At 52.1% G+C, this 27,150-nt stretch overlaps 1 protein-coding gene across 8 annotated transcripts in view; it reads left to right on the top strand.

Annotated features, from left to right (window-relative positions):
* EFR3B (EFR3 homolog B) overlaps window positions 1–25,385 on the top strand; it is a 153,394-nt gene extending 128,009 nt beyond the window's left edge. For 7 of the 8 annotated variants that reach the window (XM_073335563.1, XM_073335564.1, XM_073335559.1 and 4 more), the window contains 12 exons: window positions 2,118–2,169; window positions 2,761–2,933; window positions 3,788–3,863; window positions 5,360–5,521; window positions 8,689–8,820; window positions 9,245–9,312; window positions 9,885–10,012; window positions 12,091–12,182; window positions 14,435–14,483; window positions 15,307–15,413; window positions 16,359–16,408; window positions 17,111–25,385. In XM_073335563.1, coding sequence (XP_073191664.1) covers window positions 2,118–2,169; window positions 2,761–2,933; window positions 3,788–3,863; window positions 5,360–5,521; window positions 8,689–8,820; window positions 9,245–9,312; window positions 9,885–10,012; window positions 12,091–12,182; window positions 14,435–14,483; window positions 15,307–15,413; window positions 16,359–16,408; window positions 17,111–17,216 — 1,195 coding nt within the window. In that variant the 3' untranslated portion in view covers window positions 17,217–25,385. The remainder of the gene's footprint in view (window positions 1–2,117; window positions 2,170–2,760; window positions 2,934–3,787; window positions 3,864–5,359; window positions 5,522–8,688; window positions 8,821–9,244; window positions 9,313–9,884; window positions 10,013–12,090; window positions 12,183–14,434; window positions 14,484–15,306; window positions 15,414–16,358; window positions 16,409–17,110) is intronic. The other variant, XM_073335560.1, reaches the window with a different exon arrangement.
* The last annotated feature ends 1,765 nt before the right edge of the window (window positions 25,386–27,150 follow it).

The following is a 27,150-nucleotide window of genomic DNA, read 5'->3' as shown; positions in this document are numbered from 1 at the left end:
TCAACCCAGGGGGAATGATACCATGATCACTAGCATCAGCTTGGAGATTAGAGACCGCTCTCCGGCCGGAGTGCAGGTGGCCGACCGCTTGAAGTCACTGACGCTGAAGGGGAGCGTCCATATACGTACACGTCCTAGTGTAAATTCTGTGCTCTGATTTATGGGCCTGGCTCCTGGGGAAATAAAGGGTTCTGAAGGCCAAATTCAGCCCTAGTGCTAGAAGTCTAGTTCTGGCTCTAGAGAAGTCTGTCCTTTCCTGGAGGGAATGCCTGTACTGAGAGGGGGAGGCGTTGTAGCTACAGAGCATGACAGCTAGAGATAAGATGATGTCCCCATAAGTCGGGTCACGAGTTCAGCCTTGGCCAGTGACTAGAGCCGGGTACAAGTACATTTGGGAAAGGGAATAAAAACCAGGGATGTGACCTAAATCCAGAGATCAGACAAGAATAGCGGCCGCTCGCTGCTGATCACAAACGGAGCTCCCTGAAGGGCTGTCAGTGATAGATGTCAGTCAGGCCCAGATAGTGCAGGAACTGCCTGTTCTTTTCGTGACGAATGCCCTGCTGCTTCTAACTTGTCTCGTGGCTGAATTAGAAGAGCTTAAGGAAGCCAGAAGGACAAAGCAGGTCATAGATCTCTCTGTAGCTTTCCAGAGGGATGGGCCAAGCTATTGTAGTTCCCATTACAGAAGAGGGCATGTCAGATCTTAAAGCATCACCGATAACTGTGTGGTATTTAATGAAGCGCCAGCCCATTTGTGTTAACACCACAGCCCAGAGAGCAGCATTCAAGCTTGTGGCTAGTTTGTGTGTAAAGCTTTTACCCTCAGTGAGTAGAATAATGCTATTTAGTTTTTGCTATGGAAAAGAAACACGAGACTAAGGGTGTTGGGGGACAAAATAGAAACTGCTATTTGGAGCCAGGATAATGGCAGCAAAGATGAGAGATACTAGGCAAAGCGCTTTGGAGGGTGGTGCCAGATTCATATCGCGACTAGATTCTTAGCGCTTGGTGTGTACAGGATTCGTATGGACAGCCTCATTTACGCTGGTGTAATTCCCTTGACTTCAGCGGAGACACTCCTGATTTGCACCAGTGCAAGATCAGAATCAGGCCCGCTAACGTCAGTGCTGCCCCTGCTGTGAGATCAGAGTCAGGCCGGCGGCCCCCGGCGGGTGAAAGCCAGGCGTTTCCAGGCTCGGGGATGGCAGACTGGAGTCCCAGGAGCCATTTAGCGCAGCACCGCTATCCGCTTCATCCCCAAGAGTTTTAAAATCTTACTAGACGCTGCGGGAAAGACGCAGCTGACTCCGTGCGAGGGTACGAACTCGTCTTTTACCCCAAGGGTTGCTCTTGCTCCTAATGAAGTCACAGCTCACAACTGATCCTTGTGGGACGTGGCTTCCTGCCAGGTGCTTTAGCCTTGGAGTTCAGAGCTAGAGGGCGCGGAGAGAAGTCTTGTACATGGCCGAAGGACGATCGCGTTTCCCTGCAAACTCCCCGTGATGTTAATTGATCCAGCGAGCACGGACTGAGTTAAAATTCCAGCTGCGTCTATGCTTAAAATGCTACAGTGGTACACCAGCAGCCGCACTGCTTCCGCGTAGCCACTCGCTGCGGTTAATCCCCTCCCCGAGAAGTGGTAGTTAGGTGAACAGAAGACCTGGCGCTGTTGAGAGGGTGGGTTAGTCTGGCTTAATCGCATCCCCGAGAGACATAGCTATGCCAATGTCCGCTCCCAGTAGAGACCAGCCCCCACATAGGGACCTCAGGATTTGTCTTACTGTGCAGTGACCGGGGGTGACTGTAGGATCACTGTCTGCAAACAGGAGGGTGTGAATGCTAAGGAGGGAGAGGAATTACGTCTGGTGGCCTGCAGGGGTCTGACTAGGAGCCAAGGGCAGTGACATCTATTGAGCAGTGAGTGCCCCGTATTAAGGTTAGTGGTGTGGCCACCGTTGCTTGAGCTGTTAAAACTGGCCTGGTTGAGGCATGAGGAAATATCCCATAGGGAACACTCCTGCCCTGGCCCTGGCGCAGGGAATAAACTGATGGCTTTGGGTTTGTGTAAGTCTCTTTTCCGTGCCGAGTTCAACGTTGGTTTTTGTCCCCCACAGGGAGAATCGGAATCGCCTGACTCAGATAATGCTGCTGAAATCCCTCCTGCAGGTACGAACGGGCTCTCCTGAGCAGGTGTGGTTTGGCAGCAAGTGCCCATGTGGTCTCAGCACGGGCCTTGCCCTGGGACAGCCGCTGGCTGGCGGGCGGGCGGGCATGCACCTGCCCTTCCTCAGGAAGGTTTGACTGCTCACCCTCATGCAAAGAACAGTACCCATGTTCGAACACACTATACCAAAGCAAGGACTGGCTGAGTGGCTCCGTGGCTAGTACCCTGCCGTGCCACATGGGTTCGATTTACAGTCCCTCTGTCTGGCTTTTCGAAGCTAGGGACGCGGTGTAGGTTGCAGGTGCAGCCCCGGCCTGTGTGCTGGAAAAGTGGTTGCTGCCCTTCAGGACTCCCCATGCAGCCTGCCTCTGCACCAGCCCAACCTGTAGCCTGTTGGGGCTGCATGGAAGCTCCCATGCCAAGCTGCTCCCTGTGCCACGAGGGGTTAAAATGGAGCTCGGGCTGGTCCTCTGCAGGCCAGAGCATCTCTTCCGCCCATCCCCCAGCTTTAGGAAATGCTTTTCTCTCCCTGGGACGTTTTCCCCACTGGTCATATCCCTCTCTGCTCTCCCTCCACCTTGTGCAACCTGCAGGTCTCCACGGGTTTCCAGTGTAGTAACATGCTCACGGCCCTGCCTAGCTCTTTCCTGGACAGGCTGCTCTCGGCTGCATTGATGGAAGACGCCGACCTGCGTCTCTTTGTCCTCGAGATACTGATCAGCTTCATTGACCGCCATGGAAACAGGCCCAAGTTTTCAACTATCAGGTGCGCTGGTGTGTTTCACCCCGACGGGTTGTGGCTGGGATCGGACTCTGGTTTTACATCCGGCACCTACGGCACATGTTACAACAGGCATACGCTCACCCTTTAACGCACATTTCCTGAAATTAGTGGTCATTTTTCAAGAAATTAACAGTTTTAGTGTTCGTAAAGAAATGTCGAGAGGCATAATCTGGGGGTGTGATCCCAGGACTGGGAACCAGCAACGACTGGCTACTGATCCTGCTGCTGATTTCCTCTGGGATGCTGAGCATTTAATCGTCCTGTGACTCAGTTTCCCTTTCTGTAAAATGGGGATTGATACTTGCTGTCCTTACGGGGGCAGTTGTGAGGATTATTAACTAACGCCTGTAAAACCCTTTAAAGATGAAACCTACCCAGTACTACTCCCACTGCCTATGCTCACTTCCCAGAGCCTAAATGCCCAACATAATACCCCATTGATTAGGAGCCTTCCAGAACACAGAGACAGGACACTCGGTCAGGGAGCTGACCGTTGAGATGATGATGTTACATACAAGTGAAGGTAACTGCAAACAGAAGCGCTGGGGCAGGAACAGGACAGGGCTACTGCAGAGGACTATGGTCAGGCGATAGCTCAGTCTTTCTACATCTCTTAATAGCTCAGTTTTCTTTAAAAATATGCCACAGGGCCTCCAGCAACGGGTCTTGCCAGACCAGCTTACTCCCTATAAGAGGCGCGGTAGCGGGGCGTGTGGAGGCGGGGATTTGTATTCTACCGAGAAGACTAAGGGAAGGGGCAGTTCTCTGCCTCCTACAGTATTCCGCTGTCTCTGTGTCTTAGATTTCCCTCCCCCCTTGTCTCTCTTTAACTGCAGCACCATCAATGACATCTCTGTCCTGAAGCTGAAAGTGGACAAGTGTTCCCGCCAAGATACCGTCTTCATGAAGAAGGTAGGCAGCTGGCCGGCTTTATTTGATGGTAGCCGCTGGCCGGCTTCTGCGCCAGGTCACTCTCCCACAAAATGCATGTGATGCGGCCCGGTTCCCCGTGTCGCGGAGCAGCGTGGCTGCGAAGAGAGGAAAGGTCTCGGTTCACCCGGGTCTGGGAGCACCCAGTGATCGTGTGAGATACGCTGACCGGATTCTAATAGCTGATCTCCACTCACTGCCCTGCGAATGTTCTTTTGCATCCCCAGACCGTCCATGGTTTTCCGTTGCGAGGGGATCTCCCCGCAGAATCCTTTGCGCTGTTTCACAGAATGCTGTAGTACCTAACAACATGTGCACTATTGAGTGGTATAGTGTCAGAGGCAGCATTTACCTTGGATAATTTCACAGCTACAAGTAATCTTACAGTGATCACCGACGCAATGTCCTGCCCTGCGTATTCCCCATTGCTATAGAGTAAATGAACCCACTTCTACCCACCCATTCAATCATTGCAACTTCCACAGAATCCCAAGAGAATCTGAAAACTGTTATCTAGTAAGCTACACGTGTGCCTTCTGTTCAGTGATGCTCTGGTTGCCTCATTTGTATAACAGGGTTTCTACCCTGTTTATACGCACAAGATTTCCTTTGCAACTAGAAAAGCGAGTTCAAGTTGATGATGAAATCTTAGGACTGGAGAAACTCTCTGGATTCCCCAGACATGATGCTGAGGTTGTGATCCTGAGGCTGAAACCCACGGTTTCTGGCAGTAGGAGAATAAGCTTCCAAACCCCTGCTAATCTGCCCTGGGGGGTGGGGGAACAGGTAGAAAGGACTCGCTGCAGTTTCATAGCATCCGTCTCTTAATGTAAATCTGCACAGGCAGCTAGCTGCCTAGTGGAGCCAGGATTTGGTGGCCTGGTTTTGTACGGACCGTTGGGGAAATCCATGGGTTTGTAGACCCTACCTGATGGGGGGGCCCCTCAGGAGCGACCAGAACACAACCAATAAGGAACCTAGTTTCAAACATTGGATAGGAAGCTAGAGGAAAGCCGGACGGCAAAGGGCATGCAGCCTCGCGCCCCGCCTTAGGACAGTGCTTGCATCCTTTCAGTGGGCCTCGTGTGCTTTCCGGACTGGGGATGGTTTTTGGAATCAGGAGCCGGACCCTGAGATGTGCCGACTTGAGGGGTCTCGGCTCCTTACAGAAGGTGCACAGCCTCTCACAATACGAGACTCCAAAAGGCAGAACTGCTCCCCCTTGAACATCGTTGGGCCAGATTCTGCCCGTGGGAGCTGTAGATGCAACCGAAGGCAGAACGCAGCCAGGCAACGGCTCCCCTAGAGCAGAGTTGCCGGAGGGCTAATGTCTCTAGTACTTAGCGAAGGCTGGCTAGAAGCACCTGCCTGCGTGACTTGTGCCGTGCTGGGCTGGCTCCCGTTACGCCTCTCTGACAAGAACCTGTATTTCCCCTGGGCCCAGTTTACGTGGTGCCGTGTTCTCTTCTCTCCGGCAGCATTCCCAGCAGCTCTACAGACACATCTACCTGACGAGCAAAGAGGAGAGCAACGTGCAGCCTCACTACGAGGCGCTCTACAGCATGCTGGCGCTCATTAGCATCGAGCTGGCCAACGAGGAGGTGGTGGTGGACCTGATCCGCCTGGTGCTGGCCGTGCAGGTAGGATTGTGTGAGCAGTGCAGGCGCCTGGGGGCGGGGCCCACCGTGCAGAGGGCTCCTCTCCCCTCGGTGCAAAGAGGGGATCGACTCAGCTAGGCATGGAGCAGACAGCCCAAAGTGGTGTAAATTCCATATTGGCAAGTGGGTGAAAACAAATTTACCAGGGCTGGATTCTGGGCTCTGTTAGGTTGCTTGACTTAATGGAGTTTTACACTGGCACAGTGGAGATCAGGATGCGGCCCCATGTCTATAATGCCTCCCTTTCCCAGATGGGTGCTGTGATGTTGAGTTAGGGAGGGCCCACGGCGTTGCTCCAGATTTCTGTCTGTGCAAATGAGATCCAAGTTTCGCTCAGTGCGTCGAGGCTGGTACAATTCACATTGTGAGGGGCTGCAGGAGGGAAGTGTGATATGGTACTCCTGGGGGAATTCTGCACCGCTGCACGTGAGTGGAAATATCCCCTCCTCCGCAGATTCTCTTTGCTTCCCCACAGAAAAATGTTGTGTGTGTGGAAACAAAGAGAAGCTGCACCAGTGCGCACTAGGTGTGGGTGCGTCTGTTCAGGCAGCCGGGGGAGAGAGAAGTCAAGGCGAGGGGAAGTGGGGGGTCTGGGCATGCCCCAGCTGCCCAGGGACATTAGGCCTGGCTGGGTGTGGGGAGGAAGGGGGAGGAGGAGAACGGCATCTGGGGCTGGGTCAGATCAACCCCCGGGAACCTCCCCCAGCTGCAGGAAGCTCTGCACTGTGCGGGGAGGGAAGAGGAGGCTCGGCGGGGGTCTAGGTGTAGGGGTGAGGCTCAGCAGAGGGGGTTGGGTGCGGAGGGGTGTGTCTAGATGCACGGGGGTTGGGTGGACAGGGGGAGTAGCTTCCCATACAGTGACCCCCTCCCCCCATTTCCTGGCCCCATTGCTCTTCAGCCACAGGGAAGGAGTCACTGTGTGGGGAGCTGCTCCCCCTATATGCCTAACCCTCATGCATCTGGACACTGCACCCCCCACCCCCCCGGCACCCAATCCCCCCCGTCAAGCCTCACACCCCCCCTGCACCCAGAACCCTCCCACCGAGTCCCACTGCATGACACCCCCTACATCAGGAGCCTCCCCGCACCCAGAACCCCTCCACGCCACTGACCCCTCCCGACACCCAAACAGTCACCTCCCTAAGTCTCACACCCTGCATTGGGAGCCCCCCACCCAGACCCCTTTCCCGTGGAGCCCCAGCCAGCTGTACCCTGACTCCCCCCCACCAAACCCACTCCCCCAGCACCCCAATTCCCCTCCCCTCCCCACTGAGCCCTAACTACCTTCACTTGGACTCGCCTGCAGAGTCCCATTCCCCCGACCCTGAACCCCACAATGAGCCCCTGTGCATCCAGATCCTCCCTGTACACACCCCCACCCCTGCCGAGCTGCCCGCATCCAGGTTGTGCCACACAGAACCCACCCGGTACTCTTGAGGGAATTCTGTACCAAAACTTACAATTTTTAGAATTCTGCAAAATTCTGCATGTTTTACTTGTCAAAATAACACAGTAACAATGTAACCACACCATTTTCAATTATTTGCTGACCAGTATTTTAAAATAAATTACTATAAATAAATAATTGAAAATGGTGTGATTGTATTGTGTTGTTTTGACAAATATGCAGAATTTGAAAACCTAGTGTGCAGAATTTTTAATTTTTTGGCGCAGGATTCCTTCAGGAGTAATGTGGGAATGGGAATTACAGCCGCACTTTCATTCTGTCCCCTTGGTTTGCAAGTTCCACCATCTTCGTCTTGATCACAGTCAAGTTTCAAAATCTGAATGAATATTTGAGAACCGTTTCTCTTCCACGTTTGCCCAGTCGGTACCAAACCCTCTTCTCTTTTAGCCTTTCACTGCGATTAACATTATAATAGTCTTTTTATTTCTCTGCATCAGGTACCCAGAAGCCTCTGGGTACCTTAAGAAAATGGAATAAATAGCAATACAAAAACGAACCAGTAAATGCAACGTAGCCAGTAAACCCAGATGGGAAAACAACAAAACACGAACATGACAGCAGCCCTGCCCTGCCACTCACCTGTCGCACACACAATGGCAGTGAGCAAAGCCACCTGCCAGTAAGATGGAAACATAATGCCGTATGTTCGGCAAATGCAGACGAACTTAGCTACTACCTTTCTGCGACAGATTGGTTTCAATGGAACATCTACTTAATAGTAGACCTAGAAGATGCATGAAGGAGGGTGTTGTTCTGAGGTGAAGTGGTTGAAGGGACATCCAGCTTCTGAGCCTAAATCGGTGTGGCACGTAGACATCTCGGCATTTGCCCACACGGGGCTAGCACTGAGGTGGAGAAGCAGCTCTATGTTCATATCCCATCCATGTTGTAGGCTGCTGGCCTGTCTGCCCAGCCCAGGAAGGAACCAGCGTCACCCCTGAGTCTATTCCAGGCCCTGAGCTTTATTTCTTCCCTGTAAATTCAACACGTTAGTCATCTCTTCCCAGCTAACCCGGGGTCTTCTGTAGGGGCCTCTCTATTGCCTTCAGGTTTCCACCATCCGACTTTCCTGCCACAGGGACCAATCTTGCTCCGGTCGCTCTCCATCCCAACTGAGCCACTTGCTGGTTTGTAGGCTCCCCTGACGGCTGGCAGGGAGGCAGCTGATCCGTCACAGACATAGGCGCCCGCTCTGTGGGTGCTCTGGGGCTGGAGCACCCCAGGAAAAAAGACAGTGGGTGCTCAGCACCCACCAGACACAGCTGATCAAGCAGTTTGGCGGCTGGGAGAGGGACTTGGGGGAGGGCAGTGAGCAGCTGGTGGGGACCTCAGGGGAGGGCACGGTGCGGGGCGGGAAGAGGCGGAGCGAGGGTGAGGCCTTAGGGGAGGGGGCAGAGTGGGGGCAGGAAGAGGCGGAGTGAAGAGGAGGCCTTGGGGTGGGGGTGGGGGTCTGGGGCGGCACCCCTTGGGTAAAATAAAAATCCGTGCCTATGGTCACAGGCGAGGCTGGGCCCAACTCCCCTTAAAGCGCCAGCTGCCCTGGGACACCTTTTTTTGGTCCCAACCTCTGCCAGTTAGTTTGCTGTCTCCCCATCCGCCTGTCCTTGCTTGGCTAACGAACTAACCCGCTCCCCGGTCTGGCCCCTGCTGCCGGGTCTCTCCCTGTCCGTGGGCTTCGCAGGAGATCGCCCAGATCAACGAGGATAACCTGCCTGTGTACAACCGCTGCGCCCTCTATGCCCTCGGCGCCGCCTACTTGAATCTGATCAGCCAGCTCACCACGGTGCCCGCCTTCTGCCAGCACATCCACGAGGTCAGTGCGCCTTGCAATGAGCTTGGAGGGTCTCAGTCAACTGTGACCAGATCGGGGTCTCCATCAGGAAATCCCTCCCCTCCCCCCCGCAGGTAGCACTTACTGGCCCCCTCGCTGATTGTCTCAGCAGGGAAGCCGAAGACTGAATTCCCCTCCCACTCCGAGAGGGGGTGGCTCCAGGGCAGGGTGGAGGCAGGCCTGGGGCTGAGGTAGGGGGTGTGTGTGTGGTGGTGGTGGGGTGCTTGTGTGGCCTCTGCCCTTGCAGCGCCTGTTCTGTGGGTAGCTAGAGGATTGTTGTCTCCAGGGCTGTGCATCGGGCCCCTGTCCCCAGCACTAAATTGGCCTTAACGAAGAAGCCTGAACAGCTGCAGCTGAGTTGGTTGACAAGCCGCTGACAGGTTCTCTTCCCTTCCCTCCCCACTAGGTCCTCGAGACAAGGCAGAAGGAGGCGCCGTATCTACTCCCAGAAGACGTGTTTGTGGAGACGCCCAGGTAAGCACCTCTGCCATGGAAGGCACTTGTCACCCTTGATTTGAGCTGCGAGCAGCGGCAGAAATCCTGCTGCCCCTTTCAGAACCGTCGCCTGCAGCCAGGCGCCAACAAACTGTGGCTCTTTATAATTCTCCATTAGCAGCCCTTGTGTGGGATCGAATTGCCAGATGAGTTGAAGGAGGAATCCTGGAGAAGTAGCTGCCAGGGAAACCTCCCAGCCGAGTCATTTCCTTTCCCTTGGGTCCTTCACTGAGTCGAGAACGTGCATGAGCTCAGCTCCGCCCCCCAGGTGGTGGCATCACCTCCTCCAGGCGGAAATGCCGCGGGGCCTGGTTCTGATCTTGCTCGGACCAGTGTGACTCTGCTGTCGCCAGTGTGAATCAGAGGCGGATCAGGCTCAGTCTTCTGTGCCCATCTGGACCGATCTGGCTGTCTTGGAGGGACGTGGAGCAGTCCCGGTCCCCTGTGCTCACCTGGAAACCCTACAGGCCTCTGAACAGCAAGGGCCCAGGTAACCCAAACTGCAGCATGCCAGTGTCATCACCCGTTTTTCTCCCTGTTCAATCACACAGGCTGACGAAGAGCTTGGATCACTTAGTGCCCGAGGTCTTCTTCCGACAGAGCAAGATCAGCGAGGTGCTGGGAGGCAGCGGCTATAATTCAGACCGGCTCAGCACCCCTTACATCCCCCAGCTGACAGGTATGGTACAGAGCGTCCCTGTGCGCTGCGGCCTTTTTCCGTTGCTGTGTCCTGCCGTGCAAGCAGCATGGCTCCGTGGCTAGCTTCTGAGATTCAAGTCCTTCCTTTGCCATAGACTTGTTGCCGGCACCCAGTGCCGAGAGGCTGAACAACAGCTTGAGTTGGTGGAAAACTCTCCTGCCTGTGCTTTGAAAGCAGCCAAATCCACAGGATTAAAGGGCACATGAGTATAAACCTGCATAGTTGTGGCAGGACGCCTGTCCGATCCAGACCGGGCGACTTTAGTTTCGGTGATTAAGGGGTATAGGCCAACCATTGGGGACTTACAAGGTGTGGGTGTAGGGGCCGAAGGGGACACCGGCTCTGCCATTACAGTGGGGGTGGGGGTCTGGGGACTAACATTAGCTGCTACCAAACCAGTTGGAGTCAGATTACAGCGCTGTAAAATATCTGGTCGAGTACATAAAGTCAGAAACAAATGCGCATACATATGTTCATTCCATTTCCTTGTTCTCTGACAGAACAGGAGTAACTGAAGGATCGTGTTGTAATTAATTGACCCTCCTGGTGGCCACCACTCCTGGTCCTCGAGTTGATATTGAGGCCAGTCAACTGTACAGAATCGTTTTAATTGGCTCTTAGTCATCGGATCCGCACCAAATACCTTCCAGTTTGCTAGAATGCACTCTAGGGGCGTACACCGTGCCCTAACCTCTGAGCTCTGTCCCTGTCCCATACCTACAGGGTAACTCTGGGCGTCCCCAGGTTCCAACAGAGCATATAATCCGGATTTTAAAGGATCCTACCTTATCCAAGGAACCGGTTCTTCACCGTGGCCTGCAGCTGCTCTTCCCCCACGTCTAAGGGACCGGTTTTTCACCGTAGTCCACAACAGCTTCTCCACTATATGAGTGCGTTGCACCGTTGTGCCCTCTGGGGTCGATCAAATCGCGTCTCCTCCGAGGCCCCCGATGAACTCACCGGTGCGCGCTGGGCGTCGGTTCTCGCCGCAATCCTCGACCTCCAGGAGGGGTCCGGGCAAGGCTAAATTGCAGCCTCGAGCCCACCCAGGGACGCCAAAAGCTGTTGCCGGCACCCAGTGCCGAGAGGCTGAACAACAGCTTGAGTTGGTTCGTTACCCGGTGTGCTGCACCCAATAATCACAACGGGGTGGAGAAGCAGAAAAGTTTATTTGAAGCTTCAAAAAGGTACAGGGAGATTTGAATCTCAAATCCTGTACAACAGAGCAGGAAGTTACACAGGCTTTTATACATCCTTTTTCCCAGCATACTTATCCAATAGCAAGCTGCTCCAAGTATCCATATAGGCAGCCAATCCAGTTCCCAGCTAGTTCCCTGATTCTCTGTATCATTTGTTAAACTATACATAAAGCTGCTTTATTCAGCACTGTTCTTCCATATCTCCCCTGTTTGGCCTTGCTTAGTTTCAGGCAGTCTGACTCTGCAACATACTGTTGCAGATTCTCAGCATAACTGCTGTGTGCGCCTCCAGGCGGGGGGGGCCAAGGACACTTGGGCCTAGCACGCAGAGCTGCTGCGAGTGCCTCCAGGCAGGAGGGGGTGGGGCAAGGACACAGGGGCCTAGTGCGAGGGGGCTTCATCGACACTTGTGGTCTTCCATCCCCTCGAGTTACCTAGTGGCCATGCCCCAGTGTTCCCAACAGACTCCCTGCGTGACCTTGGTCAACTCACTTAGTCTCAGAGCGCCACCTGGACAATGGGGATTACTGCACTGGCCTGCCTCACAGGGGGCCGTGAACATGAATGTATTGTGAGCAGCTCCGATGCTACGGCAGCGGGGGCCAAATAACTACAGGAGAGAGAGAAGTGGAACCGTAGGGTCAGAAAGGACTGCAAGGGTCCCCTCATTTACCCCTTTCTGGGACACAGGATTTGTTGGGTCTAAACCATCCCCATCAGATGGCTCCAGCCTCCTTCTGAAAACCTTCCACAACCTCTGCATCCTTCCCTCTTCTGACCCAGACAGCCCCCTTCCGAAATGCCTCCGGGTGTCTCCCCTCTCTGCCTTTTGACGGGTTGGCTCCCCCTGTTTTCCAGATGAAGATCGGTTGTCCAAGAGGAAGAGCATCGGTGAGACCATTTCTCTTCAGGTCGAAGTGGAATCGAGGAACAGTCCTGAGAAAGAGGAGGTACTGGGTGCTGCCGGTTTGCCGCCTGCTCAGGCCAGCCTGAGAACAGTCCTTGTCGTTGCACCATGTCACCAGCAGGAGGGGTGCTTTTTGAGGCTTGCCTAGACAGCTCCTCTGCTGGTGCCCAGTGTCCTGAGCCGGCTGGATCGGCAAGGGGGCGCTTGCTTGGGACAGCCATTTTCCTATCCAGTCTAGGGATGGCAGAGCCCTATTAGATCATGGAGTGTGAACCCAGAGGGAGATGATTTCCGGCCTGGGACGCTTTTCCTGAGGACGTTTCCCTTAGCCCCCAAAAAAGGAGGACTTGTGGCACCTTAGCGACTAACAAATTTATTAGAGCATAAACTTTCGTGAGCTACAGCTCACTTCATCGGATGTAGCTCACGAAAGCTCATGCTCTAATAAATTTGTTAGTTGCTAAGGTGCCACAAGTCCTCCTGTTCTTTTTACGGATACAGACTAACAAGGCTGCTACTCTGAAACCTCCCTTAGCCCATTACTTCTAGCCCCGTCCAGAACATTTCCCCTCCCCCCCTCAGTGCTTACACCTTTTAAACTTTTGCACAGTGTTTCCATCTCTCCCACTGTGGGTGCTGTGCAGACTGTGGGTGCTTCCGCCGCCCCCCGGAGCGTTTTCCCCCTTCTTTCCACCGGGTCGAGATCTTGGCGAAGACGCACGCCCGTACGCCCCTCCTGGCCCCCTCCCTAATTGCCTGATGTCTGAGATTAGCTGTTCACCAGCAGCGGACTTGGCTCCATGTTGCACTTGCAGTTAGAGAGCGACTCAGACTAAAACCCCCCGGAAGCTCCATGATCTTCAGGGAATTTCAGATTTGGTCTTAATACAGATCCTCGCTGTGCTTAATACAGATCCTCGCAGCTACATTAAAGGCACAGGATCTGTGGGAACGAAATACCTATAAAAGACAAGCCTGAGCCTTCCCTTTGGTGTTAAACATTTTCCATCTCCTGACCTGTGTTCTCTCCCCATAAGCTCCTGTTTTAACTGGATAATGCAACATACTTAAGCACCGTATAATTTTTCATTAGTATGCACAGCCGAACACTCGGTGTCTGCGTCTGGGCGCTGCAGGCCGTGAACAATGGAGTAATAATTCACTCCTCATGTGTTCAGCAGGGCGAGGTGAATAGGCCTTGTGTCCTCCGTATGATTTATAGAGCCTGACTCCCCTGCTGGCGGCCAGGGCTGGGTAATCAAGGCTTGTGTCCCATCCTCAGGGGGAGGAGGAGCTCCCACGTGGTGATTCTGTCCTGCATTTATCTTCCGAGAGCCAGTTTGATTGCTTTGCTCTCTGAAAGCCACTGTTTTGGGCAGCTGCTTCTTGTTTATCCTTTTCCATAGACTCTTGGCACTAGGGTCACCACCCGTCCCAAAATGGGCAGGACAGCCCCGAAATGTACATTTCATGTCCCGGATTCCCTGTGGTGCCCCTGTGCCTGTCAAGGCTCAGGGGTGATGCCAGCCTCTTCCCATTGTTGGGGGGCTTAGGTGGGCCTTAGCCCCCGCTTGCCACAGGGCCGTGCCCCTCCTTTCTCACCTTTCCCCCCCGCGGCCCCCAAGGCTCCATCCCTGGCCAGGCTGTAAGCTGGAGCCCAGCCATGGTAAGAGCCACCCAGAGAGCCCAGGCCACCGTGGGGAGTCCCGCACCCATCACCTGCCCTAGGTGGTGCGCCCCAGGGAGCGGGGATGTGGTCCAGGGGCTGCTCTCAGGCACTCCAGCCCCCTGACCAGGGCAGATGGAGCGTCTGGGGCTCCTCACAGTGGCCCGGGTTCCCTGGGCGGCAGCTCTTACCATGGCCTGACTCTGGCTTCTGGCCTGGCCAGGGGGCGGGGCCTTGGAGGGGAAGAGGAGCAGGGGGTGGGGCCACAGAAGGGGCGGGGCTCCTGCATGTGTCCCGCTTTTGCCTTTTGAAAAGGTGGTTGTCGTAGTCGGCACCTTCATAGATCCATAGAGTTTGAGGCCAGAAGGAACCATTGGACCATGTAGGCTGAGCTCCTGTACAGTGCAGGCCATTCAGTTTCACCCAGGTACCCCTGTCTAGAGACCTGAAAGTTATCGCCTCCTAGTGGTCAGCCACACTACTGGAGGAATCAATCCTCCGAGTGGGCTGGCCCCTAGAACCGCATGGTCTGTTACTGAAATGAAATAGCCCCGTCCCCTTTCTTTCTTCTGCTCTCAAAGACAAGCTGCCCTGGAGATATAATCTTTCTTTTGTTGCCCTACCCCTAGAGAGCCCCCGCTGAAGAGATCACGTACGAAACCCTGAAGAAAGCAATTGGTAAGTAACTGAGCGATCTTTCCGAGTGCCACAGAGTTTAAGGCCGGACCGGGACCGTTAGATCATCTTGTCTGACCCTCTCCATGCCACAGGCTGTACATTATCACCCAGCTGCTGCTATGTTAAGCCCAAGTTAGTCTTCACACAGAGGAAAGATCGAGCTGTGTTGGTCACATTGTGTCTGTTCGGGGGTGTAAAACATCCCCTCTTTCTGCTGTGCTGCTCCACGAACGTGACTGGAAGTGTCAGGGTGCAAATTCTGCCCCAGGCCCACCATACTGCCTGGCCAGCGAGTCTTTAACTCTCACACAGAGAGACCTCCCTTTAGGGCTGGAGAGATGGCCAGCTAATGGTCTGAGCACAGGACTGGGAGCGAGGAACTGCTCAGTTCTAGTCCTGGGCCTGCCACTGACTCTTTCTGACCTTGGGCATGTCGCTTAAGCCAAAGTTTTCAAACTTGTCCTTTGATTTTGGGGTGCGTCGGTGTCTGGGTGCCCAGAATAAGACGTGGGGCCTGATTTTTCCAAAGGTGCTGAGCACCCACAAATCCAAATACAGTAGCTGTGCCGTGTGGAGTTCAGCCTGCTCTCGCCACCTGGCATGCAGGGGAGATGATGGGTGGTGGGAAGGCACCGCTCTCTGGGTATTCTGTGCACACCAGGGCTCATAGCAGAGCATCCATTCCCCTGGGGCTGGGCAGGATCTGTGCATGGCCCCAGGACCCATGAACAGAATGATTGAGACTCTAGCGCTGTGTGCCTGGTGCTGCGCAGAGCTTTTTCACCATTGCTTTGTCGCCCCCCCCTGCCCCCGGGTGCTTTAGTAGACAGCGTCGCCGTGGAGGAGCAGGAGCGAGAGAGGAGGCGGCTGGTGGTGGAGAAGTTCCAGAAAGCTCCCTTTGAAGAGATTGCGGCTCACTGCGGTGCCCGGGTGAGTCTCTGCTTTTGGCCTCTCACCCACCGGCTCTGCATTGCTGTGGAGATGATGGGCCTGTCCCAGTGGGTCACAAAACCAAAGCGTAGCACACCGCAAAGTGTGGATCATGTCCCCGCTAATGGCTGATTTACTAGGCGATAACACCCTACTACTGCTACCTGCCAGCTAAGCTATGCCTTGAGCTCAAGTGGTGGAGACCGATGTCGTAGTACGTTCCGAGTTCAGATACTGTTGGCGACGCATGGGACAGGTTGTTGTGAAAGCACAGGAAGCCATCAGCTCCCTGAAGCTGAGACACCTCTGGAATTAGGTGGTCTTCGGGAGTGACTGATATTTAGACCTTTCTGCTGTAAATACCCCAAAGTCCCTTACGCATCAGAGAGAAGGATCTCATCTGCCAGTGTTGAAATGCAGCCAGCTAGGGGGTGGAACAGAGCAGCTCTCAAGCAGCTCTTGCACTGCCCTTTGGGACAGGAAGTGGAGAATCCCATATCCAATTAAAACCACAGTGGGAAGGCAGAACAGAATTATCCAAGTCTAAATTTGGCCAGGGCACCTTGCTCCTGTGAAACATGTCAGGGAAACACTAACAGCCCCAATTAGTCCGGACTCCAGATCACAATCTCACATGAAAGCTGGGATCTCAAAGCACCACTTCACGCCATGCTGCAGTGTTGATCAGTACAGACGCAGGATGGTACCTGCATCACCAGCACCCCTTCCTGCTTTATGGAGATGTCCTGTGGAGGTGCACTGAGGACTCTGGGTGAAGGAGTGTGTCCCATAGTCAGCTGCACTGGTGCGCTGCAGCACCGGGCACCCTGCTGTGCCTTGCACAAGGACGCAGACCGGCAGCGGTGTGTCCGGGCTCTGCGGTTGTAACAAGCTCTGCCGTGGCGCAAAACCTCAGATTAATGGAATTCTTGTTGTTTGTTGCAGGCCTCGCTGCTGCAGAGCAAGCTGAACCAGATCTTTGAGATCACTATCCGGTGAGCGTCAGACTCTTTGGGGAGAGGACAGTCAGAGGAAGAGGGCTTTCAGGAGCCCGCTTTGCAAGGGCAGGGAGAGGCTTGTAAACTACAATGCTGGGTGGCCCGTGCACGAGGATGGATTGAGACATGCAGGGGGCAGCCACAATCTTACAACTGGAGACATACTTGGCTCTATCAGAACATGGGAGGAAACAGGCCCCCCTGCCCCTAAAAAGCTTCAGGCAAGCCGAGTACACAGGACAACACTGGGAAGGTGCAGAGATACCACCAGTGAGTGCAGAAAGGCTTGGCACAAAGGAGGAGAAGGAAGGTCAGCCTCTCCATTAGATCAGGCCCCACCGACATTCCCTTTGCCTCCAATCTGCTTTGTATGGTTCTCTCCCATGTTCCCAACTCCCCAAAGCTGTCAGTGTCTCTGGTGGGCTTTGGACCCCGGCAGGCCCCCCTTGTCCTCTCCAGTTTGGCTCTAATGTAGAGTCACTAGGTTGGATTTGTTCCTTCACATCAGTTGAGTGGTGATAAGTCTTCACCTTCGGGTAACACAGTGACAGGCTCCTGAGTTGGGAGGGGGAAAGCTTTTGCAATCTTCACAGCGAGCAAGAGTTGGGCAGAACCATGGCCGGGCTGGGTCCTGTTTTTCCGGTTTGATGAAATGTGGGAGTCCACCTGTAACTCTCCTCTGTATCTCTGACATTCCAGACCACCCCCGAGCCCATCCGGTACCATCACAGCAGCTTATGGCCAGCCCCAGAACCACTCCATCCCGGTGTATGAGATGAAGTTCCCAGATCTCTGCGTGTACTGAGAGTCGAAGCGCATGCCGAGAGAAGGCCAAGGCCTTATGCAACTGGAGCCAAGGGGGAAACGCGCCTTCTGCATGAATGAAAATGAGTCTCTTGAACTCAATAACCCTAAAGGAAAACCCCTCTTGGTGGACTCTTTGGCAGTCTTCCCTCTTCCAGAGCTACATGGCCCGAGACCACCCCACAATCCTTCAGCCATTTACACAAATCGAATGTACTTTTTTTGCCACCCTATTTTTTCTCAGCTAGTTCAGGGTTTGACAATGCATGAGACTCAAGGGCCTTCAGGAAACCGTTTGAGTTGTGACTCCAGCAGTGAGAAGTCGGGGAGCGCACAGGGGTAGCTGAGTTTTGCTTTAGCTTCCCTTTTTAGAAGCAGGTTAGAATTTTTTTTTGGGGGGGTGTTAGCTCTTACCCTGGAAAGAGTTTGGCATGTTGATGTCCCACTACATAAAGCAGACCTATGTCAGTGACAGGTGTCACTCACGTTTATCTGCCTTTGGTCAGTTTAGGAGAGTTCTTTCTTAGCAAGGAGCTGCTGTCCAAACTTGAGGTCTTCTGTATTTTAAAGACAGACTAAGTGTACTTGAACATAGGACCCAAACTTGTTGCGAAAGGTGAATCCTAGTTGCCTTAAGACAGTCCAAAGCAGTCAGAGGCAGATTGACCCAGGACGTAAAATTAGTCATCACAGTTGGATGCATATTTAAAAAAAAAAAAAAGGATTATTTTTGTGCTGCAGGGTCCTATACATCAGATGTATATTTGCCTTTCCAGTAATGCTGGTTTAAGAAGACAAAGGGGTTGATTGACAGACTGGTACAATCAAGGCGAACACCCTTAAACTTTTCCTGCATGTTCTCAACTGAAAGGGAAATGACTCCTGTAATGAACCAGCTTGTGTGTGTGTCTCCCACTCTGTGGAGTGAGTGCCTAGAATCCCAACGGCTCAGCCCTATACTGCTAACAGCTAAAAGAGGTTCTCTGTTAGAGCCAAGTGGCAGGGGGTCGTGGGCTTCTGGAGGAGGAGGACCTGCTCTGTGAGCCAATCGAAGTTGCCAGTGGTACGCAGCAGATGGGGAGACCCTTTAAGTCCTAGGTGGTTATAGATTTGTTGCATACCTGACTTTTAAAATCCATGTTTCAGTGGGGATTGTCTTGCGGAAGACCCGGACCCGGATCTCACAGGCGGTGGGTGAGGGCTGTACTGATGTGCAGGCGGGACTAAGGGTGGGACAGCCTTGGAGAACCCAGAAAGAAGCAGCCGCAGGAGTGAAATGGGAATGGAGAGAAAGGTGCATTAACCCTTTGAACTCTGGCATTTCCCAGATGCCAGCCCAAATGGGGCGTTAGACTGTGTGCCGCGTGCAGACGGTTCAGGGAGTGCATGGAGGCACCTCCTCTAGTTAAGATAATGATTACCCCCCATTTTCACATGAGCCCAGTGTTTCTTTGGGACTGAAATTTCCCACGTTTGGGCTCTGTCTCACTCTCGCTTTCAGCAAAATCCCTCTGGCAAAGGGACCTAAAATAAAATGAAAAAATTCTGTTTTTTGAACCATTCCAAACGGTTAAAACAACAACACAAGGCGACAGCAAAAACAGCTGAAGTGTGAAAGTGGTGACTTTGTGCAGGCAGAGGAGGGTCTGTCATCTGCCAGCTTCAAAACAGGAGTTCAAAGGAGTTTCCCATCCTACATCTGCCCCTGGATTCTCCCTTCAATCATTGTGGCTTGATAATCCCATTTTCTTGTTCCCAAATATGTTTTCCTTTCCCCTAAAAACGTACACCTCATTTGCCATCTGAATTTGTCTAGCTTCAGCTGTCAGCCTTTGGACCGTATTAGACCATTCTTTACTAGATTGAAGGGCTGATTTTTTAAATATTTGCGCCTCATGTAGGTACTGATAGATTGTGATCAAGTCAGGCCTTAATCTTCTCACTGTTAAGCTAAATAGATTGAGCTCCCTGTGCCTATCATTATAAGGCAGGTTTTCCAAGCCTTTACTCATTCTCCTGGCTCTTCTCTGAACCCTCTCCAGTTTATCAACATCCTTCTTGAACGGTGGGCACCAGCACTGGACACAGGATTCCAGCAGCGGTCGCACCGGTGCCAAATACAGCGGTAAAATAACCTCTCTACTCCTGCTAGAGATTGCCTTGTTTATGCATCCAAGGATTGCATTCATCCTTTTGGCCACAGCGTCACACGGGAAGCCAAATATACATGACCCTAAAATCTTTGTCAGAGTCACCGATTCCTGAATAGAGTCCCCCATCCTGTAAGTATGGCCTGCATGCTTTGTTCTTAGATGTATATATCTCCTGAGGCCTTGTCTACACAAACTTGCACCAGTTTTATGAAACCATTTGTTTCTTCGGTGCAAGCACCTATGTAAGGACACTCTTAGTTCGGTTTGATTGGGCTAATTCAGTGCAACTTACATTTGTTCTTGATTGATAAATAAGCCTGGTTTAAACCAGCATAAGAGGGTCCATGCGGCCTTTCGCAGCGATGTAACGAAATCGGCATAAAATGGTGTAAAATGCACACCAAGGACCTGATTCTCCCCTGCCTTGCAACTTGTGTGCTCATTGACACCTGTGCAAAGTGAGAGCTAAGTGCGTGAAAATGCTGCCAGATCCAAAGGGCAGAGTTTTACAGGCACTTTGCACAGATGTGAGTGATGTCACAAGGTGCTAGACGGGACAGTCAGACCTGCTTTGCTGCTCAACACAGAGCAAACAAACTGACCAGGCAGAGATCAACCATTCCAGTCTCTGATCTGTTGTAACCGTAGGAGAGAAAAGATTTTCCGACAGAAATGTGATTTATTATGTGGGTGAAAATTCCTCCCTTCTGAACTGCTCAGTGTTCAGTTTCTTGGGATGTGATAATTCCTCTAGTTCTCAGTTGTCCGGGTAGAAAAGACCTGAGTTCGCAATGTAACAAGAAAACAGTAAGGAACAGAAAACCCTTTTCAAAGAATACACCATTCAGGCCGCCTTCTTTCGTCATAAAGAAACAAAAGACCACACAGCCACTCTTCCCACCCTTTGCATCGAAGGGAGTATCTTGTTTTGGTAAGGTTTTGTTTTTAACATACGTCCCTAATAGGGTTTATTTTAATTATTTGTATTCGTTAACCATATTTTTTGCTACATGTTACGTTAGAGAAGGCAGGTCAATGAAACACACCTTGCTATTGAAGCAGAAAGCAGTGGGGTTGGAATGGTCCTTGGTTCCTGGGGAAGTTCATAGCACCATCTCGGACCACCCCTGGAGCTGGTTCTATCCTGGCACGAATCAACTTTACTCTGAGTTTAGCCAAGTAAACTCTGAAGAATGGTGCAATTCTAGCAGCTCAGGCCGGTATTCAGGACCATTTCCCTTCAGCAGCAGAAAGCCTGAGCACAAGTCAGAAGGCGGAGAAGAGAATTGATTCTGGCGCTTTATGGCCCCAGATCTTGTCCTGCCCGCCTCTGGGCCCCACCGCGCCTGCTGATAGAAGGCAGTGGAGTTGGGGAGGGGGGTTCTGCTGTGCAGCTCCCAGAGAGTCTGCCTCAGAGGCCAAGCCTGGGCTCTCTGCAGCACAAGGAGACCATCTGCCCAGGCATGTTGGGTGCCTCTTGCAGGGTGGGAACCTAGCCAGTGGATCGGGATGGGCACGCGGCTCCTGCCAGTGTAGGTGGAGCAGTGGCTGGAGAAACTCCTCCCTGCCCTGGTGGGGGTCCCACACAAAGTCCACTTACTCCAGCTTTGCGCCAGGGAGGAGGGAGTGGAAACGTGAGGGCAAATAGCACGGCCAGGGCTCAGCTACCGGGACGATGGGCCTAACCAAGGCAAGGTCGGTCAGAGTTAGAAAGCAGCAGGCGGGTTTGTCACCGGAACTTCCCGTAGGAGGCCAAATCTAGCCCTCCCTGGCATGGATAGTCAAGGCCCACCAGGCCTGGGGAGCTGCAGGACAACGCTGGGTGGGGAGGTTTTAGCGGAGGGACGTGGGATCGGACAGCTGCTGCCTCCAGACATTAGCCCATGTTAACCGCAGACACATGCTATGGCTAGCGGCTCAGATCACCTGCCCTCTGAGGAGAAGGGTGAAGCGCCCCTGTGGCACCAGCCCCTCCGAGCGGTTTAACCTGATGTGTCGAGCCGCTCCAAGGCGTAGACTCAGTGTAGACAAAACCCTGCATTGAACCTGCCTTCTTCCCTCAGGGCACAGGGTCTGCACCTTGGCGCCAGAGCCCGAGGCGATGTCTGGCTATGGAGGGGCCCACGTGCCAGCTGCCACCTCAGAGCGGCAGTTTCTCCTCCAACCCTCCAATAATCTCCCCAGGTGCCCCTTGGCCCCCAAGATTCTCCTTCCCAGGCTCTTCGCCCCCATAACCCTCCAGGCTCTATCTCCAAATCCCCCTTCCAGACTCAGACTTGCAGCCTGACTTCTCCGCTGCCCCCAACCCTCCAGTATCCTGGTCACCACTGGCTTCCCTGGCCCCAAAGCCTTCCTTGCTGTGGAAGGGGAGAGTCCATGGGAATCTTGTCACCCCTGGTGTTTGGGGCACCCTGAGGTGGCTATGTCTGAAGCATCCCATGTGGAGCTGGATGAACCTGAGCAGCAAGTGGTTTCAGTTTTTTGAGGGGCGGGGGGAATGTGCAGGTCTTGGGGGAGAAAAGGGAGATTTGTTTATTGTCCATGCAAGTGGGCAAGATTTCTGGGGTCCCTGGCAAAGTGCCACGGTGCAGCCCATGCCATCCCAAATTTTGGACACACCTTGCGGTAAAGGGGGAAGTTAAGGCCCAAGTGAGAACTCCGAGGGAAGCTCTAATAGGGAGGAAAGGATTGTGTGTGTGTGCACATGCACCACTGTTATCTATTGGAAAGAATCAGAATGGCTTGGCTGTGTGTCATAAGCCCTATACTGCAAACAGCTAATGGGGATTCTCCTTTAGCCCAAGGGGCTGGGACCTGTGCTTGTGGAGCAGGCAGTTCTGAGTTTTTTTTTCCCGTGAAGCTCTGAGTGCAGGCAGTGTGTGGCTGGTCGCAGCTGCGAAGTCCTGAACCAAGCATGGGTTTGTTACAACAGTTACAGTAGCTCATTCTTCCGAAAAATTCCTTTTTCATTCATGGCACTTCCCTGGCTGGGAGGGAGCCAGTGCTGACCCCTTGGGTCCCCCCTTCAACTTGCCTCAAGGGGGAGAGCAGGAGTGGGAAGCAATGAGATGCAGAAGCAGCATTTTGCTTTTTCCTTCACAGAGAACCCCTTCCCGAGACATTCTATAAGACGTGCCGGCCTCTCCTCTAACGGCTGCATGTTGGGTGAAGCCTCACGCTCCATTAGTAACTGTCTGGGACTGACCGCTCAGGAGCGGAGCTGAAAGTTTGAGAAAACGGGGAGCATTGTGACCCGACACAGGTGTCCAGCATTTAGCTGGGGGGACAAGGGTTATTTTATCAGTGAGGCTCCCTGTCCCGAAGTGGGAGTAACCGATGTAAATAACTTGCGTACGCTTAGAAAAACCAGCTGTTAAACAGTAAGTTCCTCTGAACGACTGCCTCCCTATAATCCCTGGCCATACATACAAAGTGTTCGGTCTAGAGGACAGGAAAGGGTGGGAGACATGACCACATTGTTGAAGCGGGTTGCGCTCCATGGGAATAACTGTAATAGGAGCCCATCCCATTAGAGCTGGTCTGTGGCGGGGTGGTGACCCGCTCCGGAGGCTGGAATGCTAATTCCCCGGGTGACCAGCAGGAGGCGCCGCAGGGGTGAGTCCCTGCACCGCTACAGAGTTGAAGGCTTTTCTTGGGAAAATGGGGTTTTGTCAAACAACATTTTTCAAGAAAAAGTTGTTTGAAAAAAAATTCTTTTTGTTTAAATTCAAAACAAAAAATGTTGGAAAAAACGCCGAAGTTTTTCCCTTCAAAGCTGCGAGAAAACGCCACCTTTCTGGATCCCCCCCCCCCCGCCTTCCCACTACAAAATTAAGGGGGGAAGTTAAAAAGTGAGAGAAAATAACACCTTTGCCCCTCAAAACTTGTATTTTCTTTCCACTTTTGGATATCCTGTCTCTTGAGGTGAGAGAAAATAACATAAAATACTTTGACTTTTTCCCCCAGGAGCGGGAGGAAAAAGGGGGAGTGTTTTTGTTCCCCCCTTCCGACCAAAATGAACCAAAACTCTTCAAACTGAAATGTGTCAAACCCCAAAATGTGTGCAAAAATGTAGAACAAAAATAAAATATTTTAGTTATTTTTAATTGCGTCAGTAAAAGACTGGGTCCAGTTAGCTCTATATGGTAAATAGGAAGCTAGATTTGGCCGTTACGACAGGGCTGCTACTTCCCCACCATAATACCAGGCACTCCGGTTACCGTTGTTCACGGAGCCCAACTTTTTCTTCCGAGGGAAGGGTGAGTGTGTCTGGGTCGCGGTCTCCTCACCTGGGCCACGTTGCCCTGAGACTCGGGCAGCAGTCGCGTGGATTCCATTTCTGGTCTCCGCTTCTCCCCCCTCCTTGGCCATATGGGGTCACGAGCCTTTTAGCAGCAGCAAGCAGCTTCCCAGTTGTCTTCTAACATGCCTCGAATCCAGTGGAAGGAGAGGGTGTGGGGAAGGTCCGGAGCAGGGCTTAGTTTGTAAAGAAAGAGGCGTGAGGCTCAAGCAATTTTTTTACTTTCATAACTGATGCAGCAGGCCCAGAGGTGCCGGGGCGAGGAACCGCCAGGCCCAGAGGTGCCAGGGCGAGGAACCGCCAGGCCCAGAGGTGCCGGGACTCAGCCCTGGCACAAATGAAGCACTGGTATGGAGACACAGTAGGGCATTGCCTACATGGCTTCTGCTTCACTGGTGACCAGCACAAATATGAACGAGGCTCAGTTGGCTGTTGGATTTTCTAGCAGTCTCGTCTAAACTTGCTCAGAGTAGGGTTAGACAACGCAGGGTTAAAATGTCAATGGTTGGTGCATACTAGTGCAATCACTGACTGTACTAGTGCAACCATGGGAGATGTGAATAAAAATGCCGGTGTAGATACAGCCTAGGACATGTGGTCTACCCAGGCCAACCAAATCAAGAGTGGCCGCCTTGGTTCACTGCAAAAATCTTGCGTGTGGGGGTTACTTGCAATTGGTCAGGTTAAGTCACATGGTACCGATTCTATTTCCTGATTGTGTAAGTGCACAAGCAAGCACTTCCCAGTGCTGGTATTCATACGTGCAAATGAAAATGTCATTCCTGTGACGGTTCATGCTCGTAAGGTTTGGTCGCTCAAATGCTCATAGGAAAATTCACCCAGCTCTACCAACAGTGGGACAAATCCTGAAGTCCTTACTTGGGTTTGTACTTGGCCAACTTCCCCTTAAAGGCAATGGAAGTTTTGCCTCAATAAGGACATCATGGTTTTGCCCATTGTTTGGCAAGAGTAACAGAAGCATCCTGCAGAACGGGTTGGATGCTGGGACAGAAAATCAGAGACGGGACATTGGAGTAGCTGGACAATTGGCCATAGGGTGACCAGACAGCAAATGTGACAAATCAGGACAAGGGTTGGGGGGTAATAGGCCCCTACATAAGACAAAGCCTCAAACTGAGGGACTGTCCCTATAAAATTGGGACAGCTGGTCACCCTAATTGGCCATTATGTCAATTCCTGCATTGGCTTAACTGGCACGGAGTGATTCTTGAACTTCCTCTAAAACCATGTGGGGCGGTGTCCTAGCTGAGACTGATTGGAACCCCCTTTACTGTAGGCTTGCCCCAAATTGCAAACAAGCATGTCTTGTTTCAGCCTGTGGTGAGATGCTTCCACCCACTCCTCCTTGGAAATAGTTTCCGATATTTGCACTAAGAGTTGAATTTTGACACGTGATCTCCATCTGTAAATGTCTCCAGCCGTGCATTGTGATTGTACGTACCGTTTAGACCTTGGGAGTATAGATAGTGTATATATAATTAGATATAAATATATTTATATAAGCCTGTTATAGGTGCATGGTCAAGTTTCCATTTCTGTGTTTCAGGAACATTAGATCATTTTCTGTGTGAGTAACCGAGGGCAGGAATAAGTTGTTTTGAGTTGCTAAAGGTCACATTTTGGTAAGGGGCTTTGTTGATATTTTCAAGTAAGTCATCTCTGCCCTTTTCAAATAAATGTTAATGTTGCTCTGTTATGGTGCTTTGAGATTTTTCGTAATGGGAATGCGTCGTTGAGAGCCAAGAATGTTTACTACCCCTCGACACCGATTTCATGGAGACAACAGGAAACACAGCAACGGTTTGTTTGTTTTTCCTTCTGTGGGTGTATGTAGAGGGCATGTTAAAGCTGGAGATGAGCATAAACTGGGTTTCTTGGCCCTGATTCTCCTCCCTTACTCTAGATTTACACAGTGCACCTCCAACCAAGTCAATAGGCCAGATCCTTAGCTGGTGTAAATTGACATTGCTCCTTTGACTTCAGTCAAGCTATGCTGCCTTACCCGGGTTGAAGTTCTAGTCTAGGAGAGCAAAGAATTGGAAAAACAGGTCCCTTTATATCCCTCTCTCATATCCTTAAGAGCACAAGGACGGCAACACTGGGTCAGACCAATGGCCCATCTAGCCCAGTGTCCTGTCTTTCGACAGTGGCCAGTGCCAGGTGCTTCAGAAGGAACGAACAGAACAGGGCAATCGTTGAGTGATCCATTCTGTCATCCAGTCCCAGCTTCTGGCAGTTGGAGGTTTAGAGACATCAGTGGCATGGGGTTGCATCCCTGACCATCTTAGCTAATAGCCATGGATGGACCTATCCTCCATGAACTTATCTAGTTCTTTTTTGAACCCTGTTGTACTTCTGGCCTTCACAACATCCCCTGTTAATGAGTTCCACAGGTTGACTGTACGTTATGTGAGGAAGTGCTTCCTTTTGTTTGTGTTAAACCTGCTGCCTGTTAATTTCATCAGGTGAGCCCTGGCTCTTGTGTTATGTGAAGGAGTACATAACACTTCCTTATCCGCTTTCTCCACACCAGTCATGATTTTATAGACCTTTAAGATAGACAACTGTTTTGAGTGCCACGATCCATCTAGGCTAACTATGGCCTCACTTAGGTTTACCATCCTTTTAGATATGCTGAACTGAGATGCCTGGAAAAGTCCTATGTCACCTTTTAGACAGAGAATCTTTCTGTAGTATGGAAGGTTTCAGAGTAGCTGCCGTGTTAGTCTGTATCCACAAAAAGAACAGGAGTACTTGTGGTACCTTAGAGAGTAACAAATTTGAGCATAAAGTTTCGTGGGCTGTAGCCCACGAAAGCTCATGCTCAAATAAATTTGTTAGTCTCTAAGGTACCACAAGTACTCCTGTTCTTTTTTTCTAGTAGGGAAGAGAATTCTAGCCCTGATATGAAACTCTATAGGATGGGCCAGAAAACAGAGAAATGATCATCTCTATTAAATTGTGTAGATTCTTAACTGGCAAGTAACTCTCTAGATGGGAATGAACAGCTTGCTAACACTTCATGGAAGGAAATTGGAAAGCCCATCTCCTGGTGTGAGAGCGGTCGTCTTGGCCAAGTCCAGGGCTTTACCCAGGGACCTCCAGATCTAACTGGATGAGTCTCTAGAGCTCGAGCACAGGACCCAGGCTCTGTAACTGCCAGGTATGCTCTGCGGATTGGGCAGACGGAGACGGAGCACACACAGACACATCTGCACAGGAAGAAACTTCAGATCTGATATTTATTTATTTCTGAGCTTTATAAAAAGGCCTCCTGTTGATCTTGGGGCACGTGTATGTTCTTCCTTAGAGCTCACTGAAAATACACCCAGCTCCAGCTCTTCCAGAGGTTGGCAGAAATACAGAGAGACCATCCCTCTCCCTCCGGCCCTTCTCAGGCACAGAGATTGGGTCTTGCACTGAGCCCAGGCAATCAGCATGCTTGAGCTGTCAAACCAATA

This window comes from Lepidochelys kempii, chromosome 3, assembly GCF_965140265.1.
Source record: "Lepidochelys kempii isolate rLepKem1 chromosome 3, rLepKem1.hap2, whole genome shotgun sequence".
Taxonomy (NCBI): Eukaryota; Metazoa; Chordata; order Testudines; family Cheloniidae; genus Lepidochelys; species Lepidochelys kempii.
Note: the sequence above shows the minus strand (reverse complement) of the source record. Positions and strands in the feature narration are given on the sequence as shown.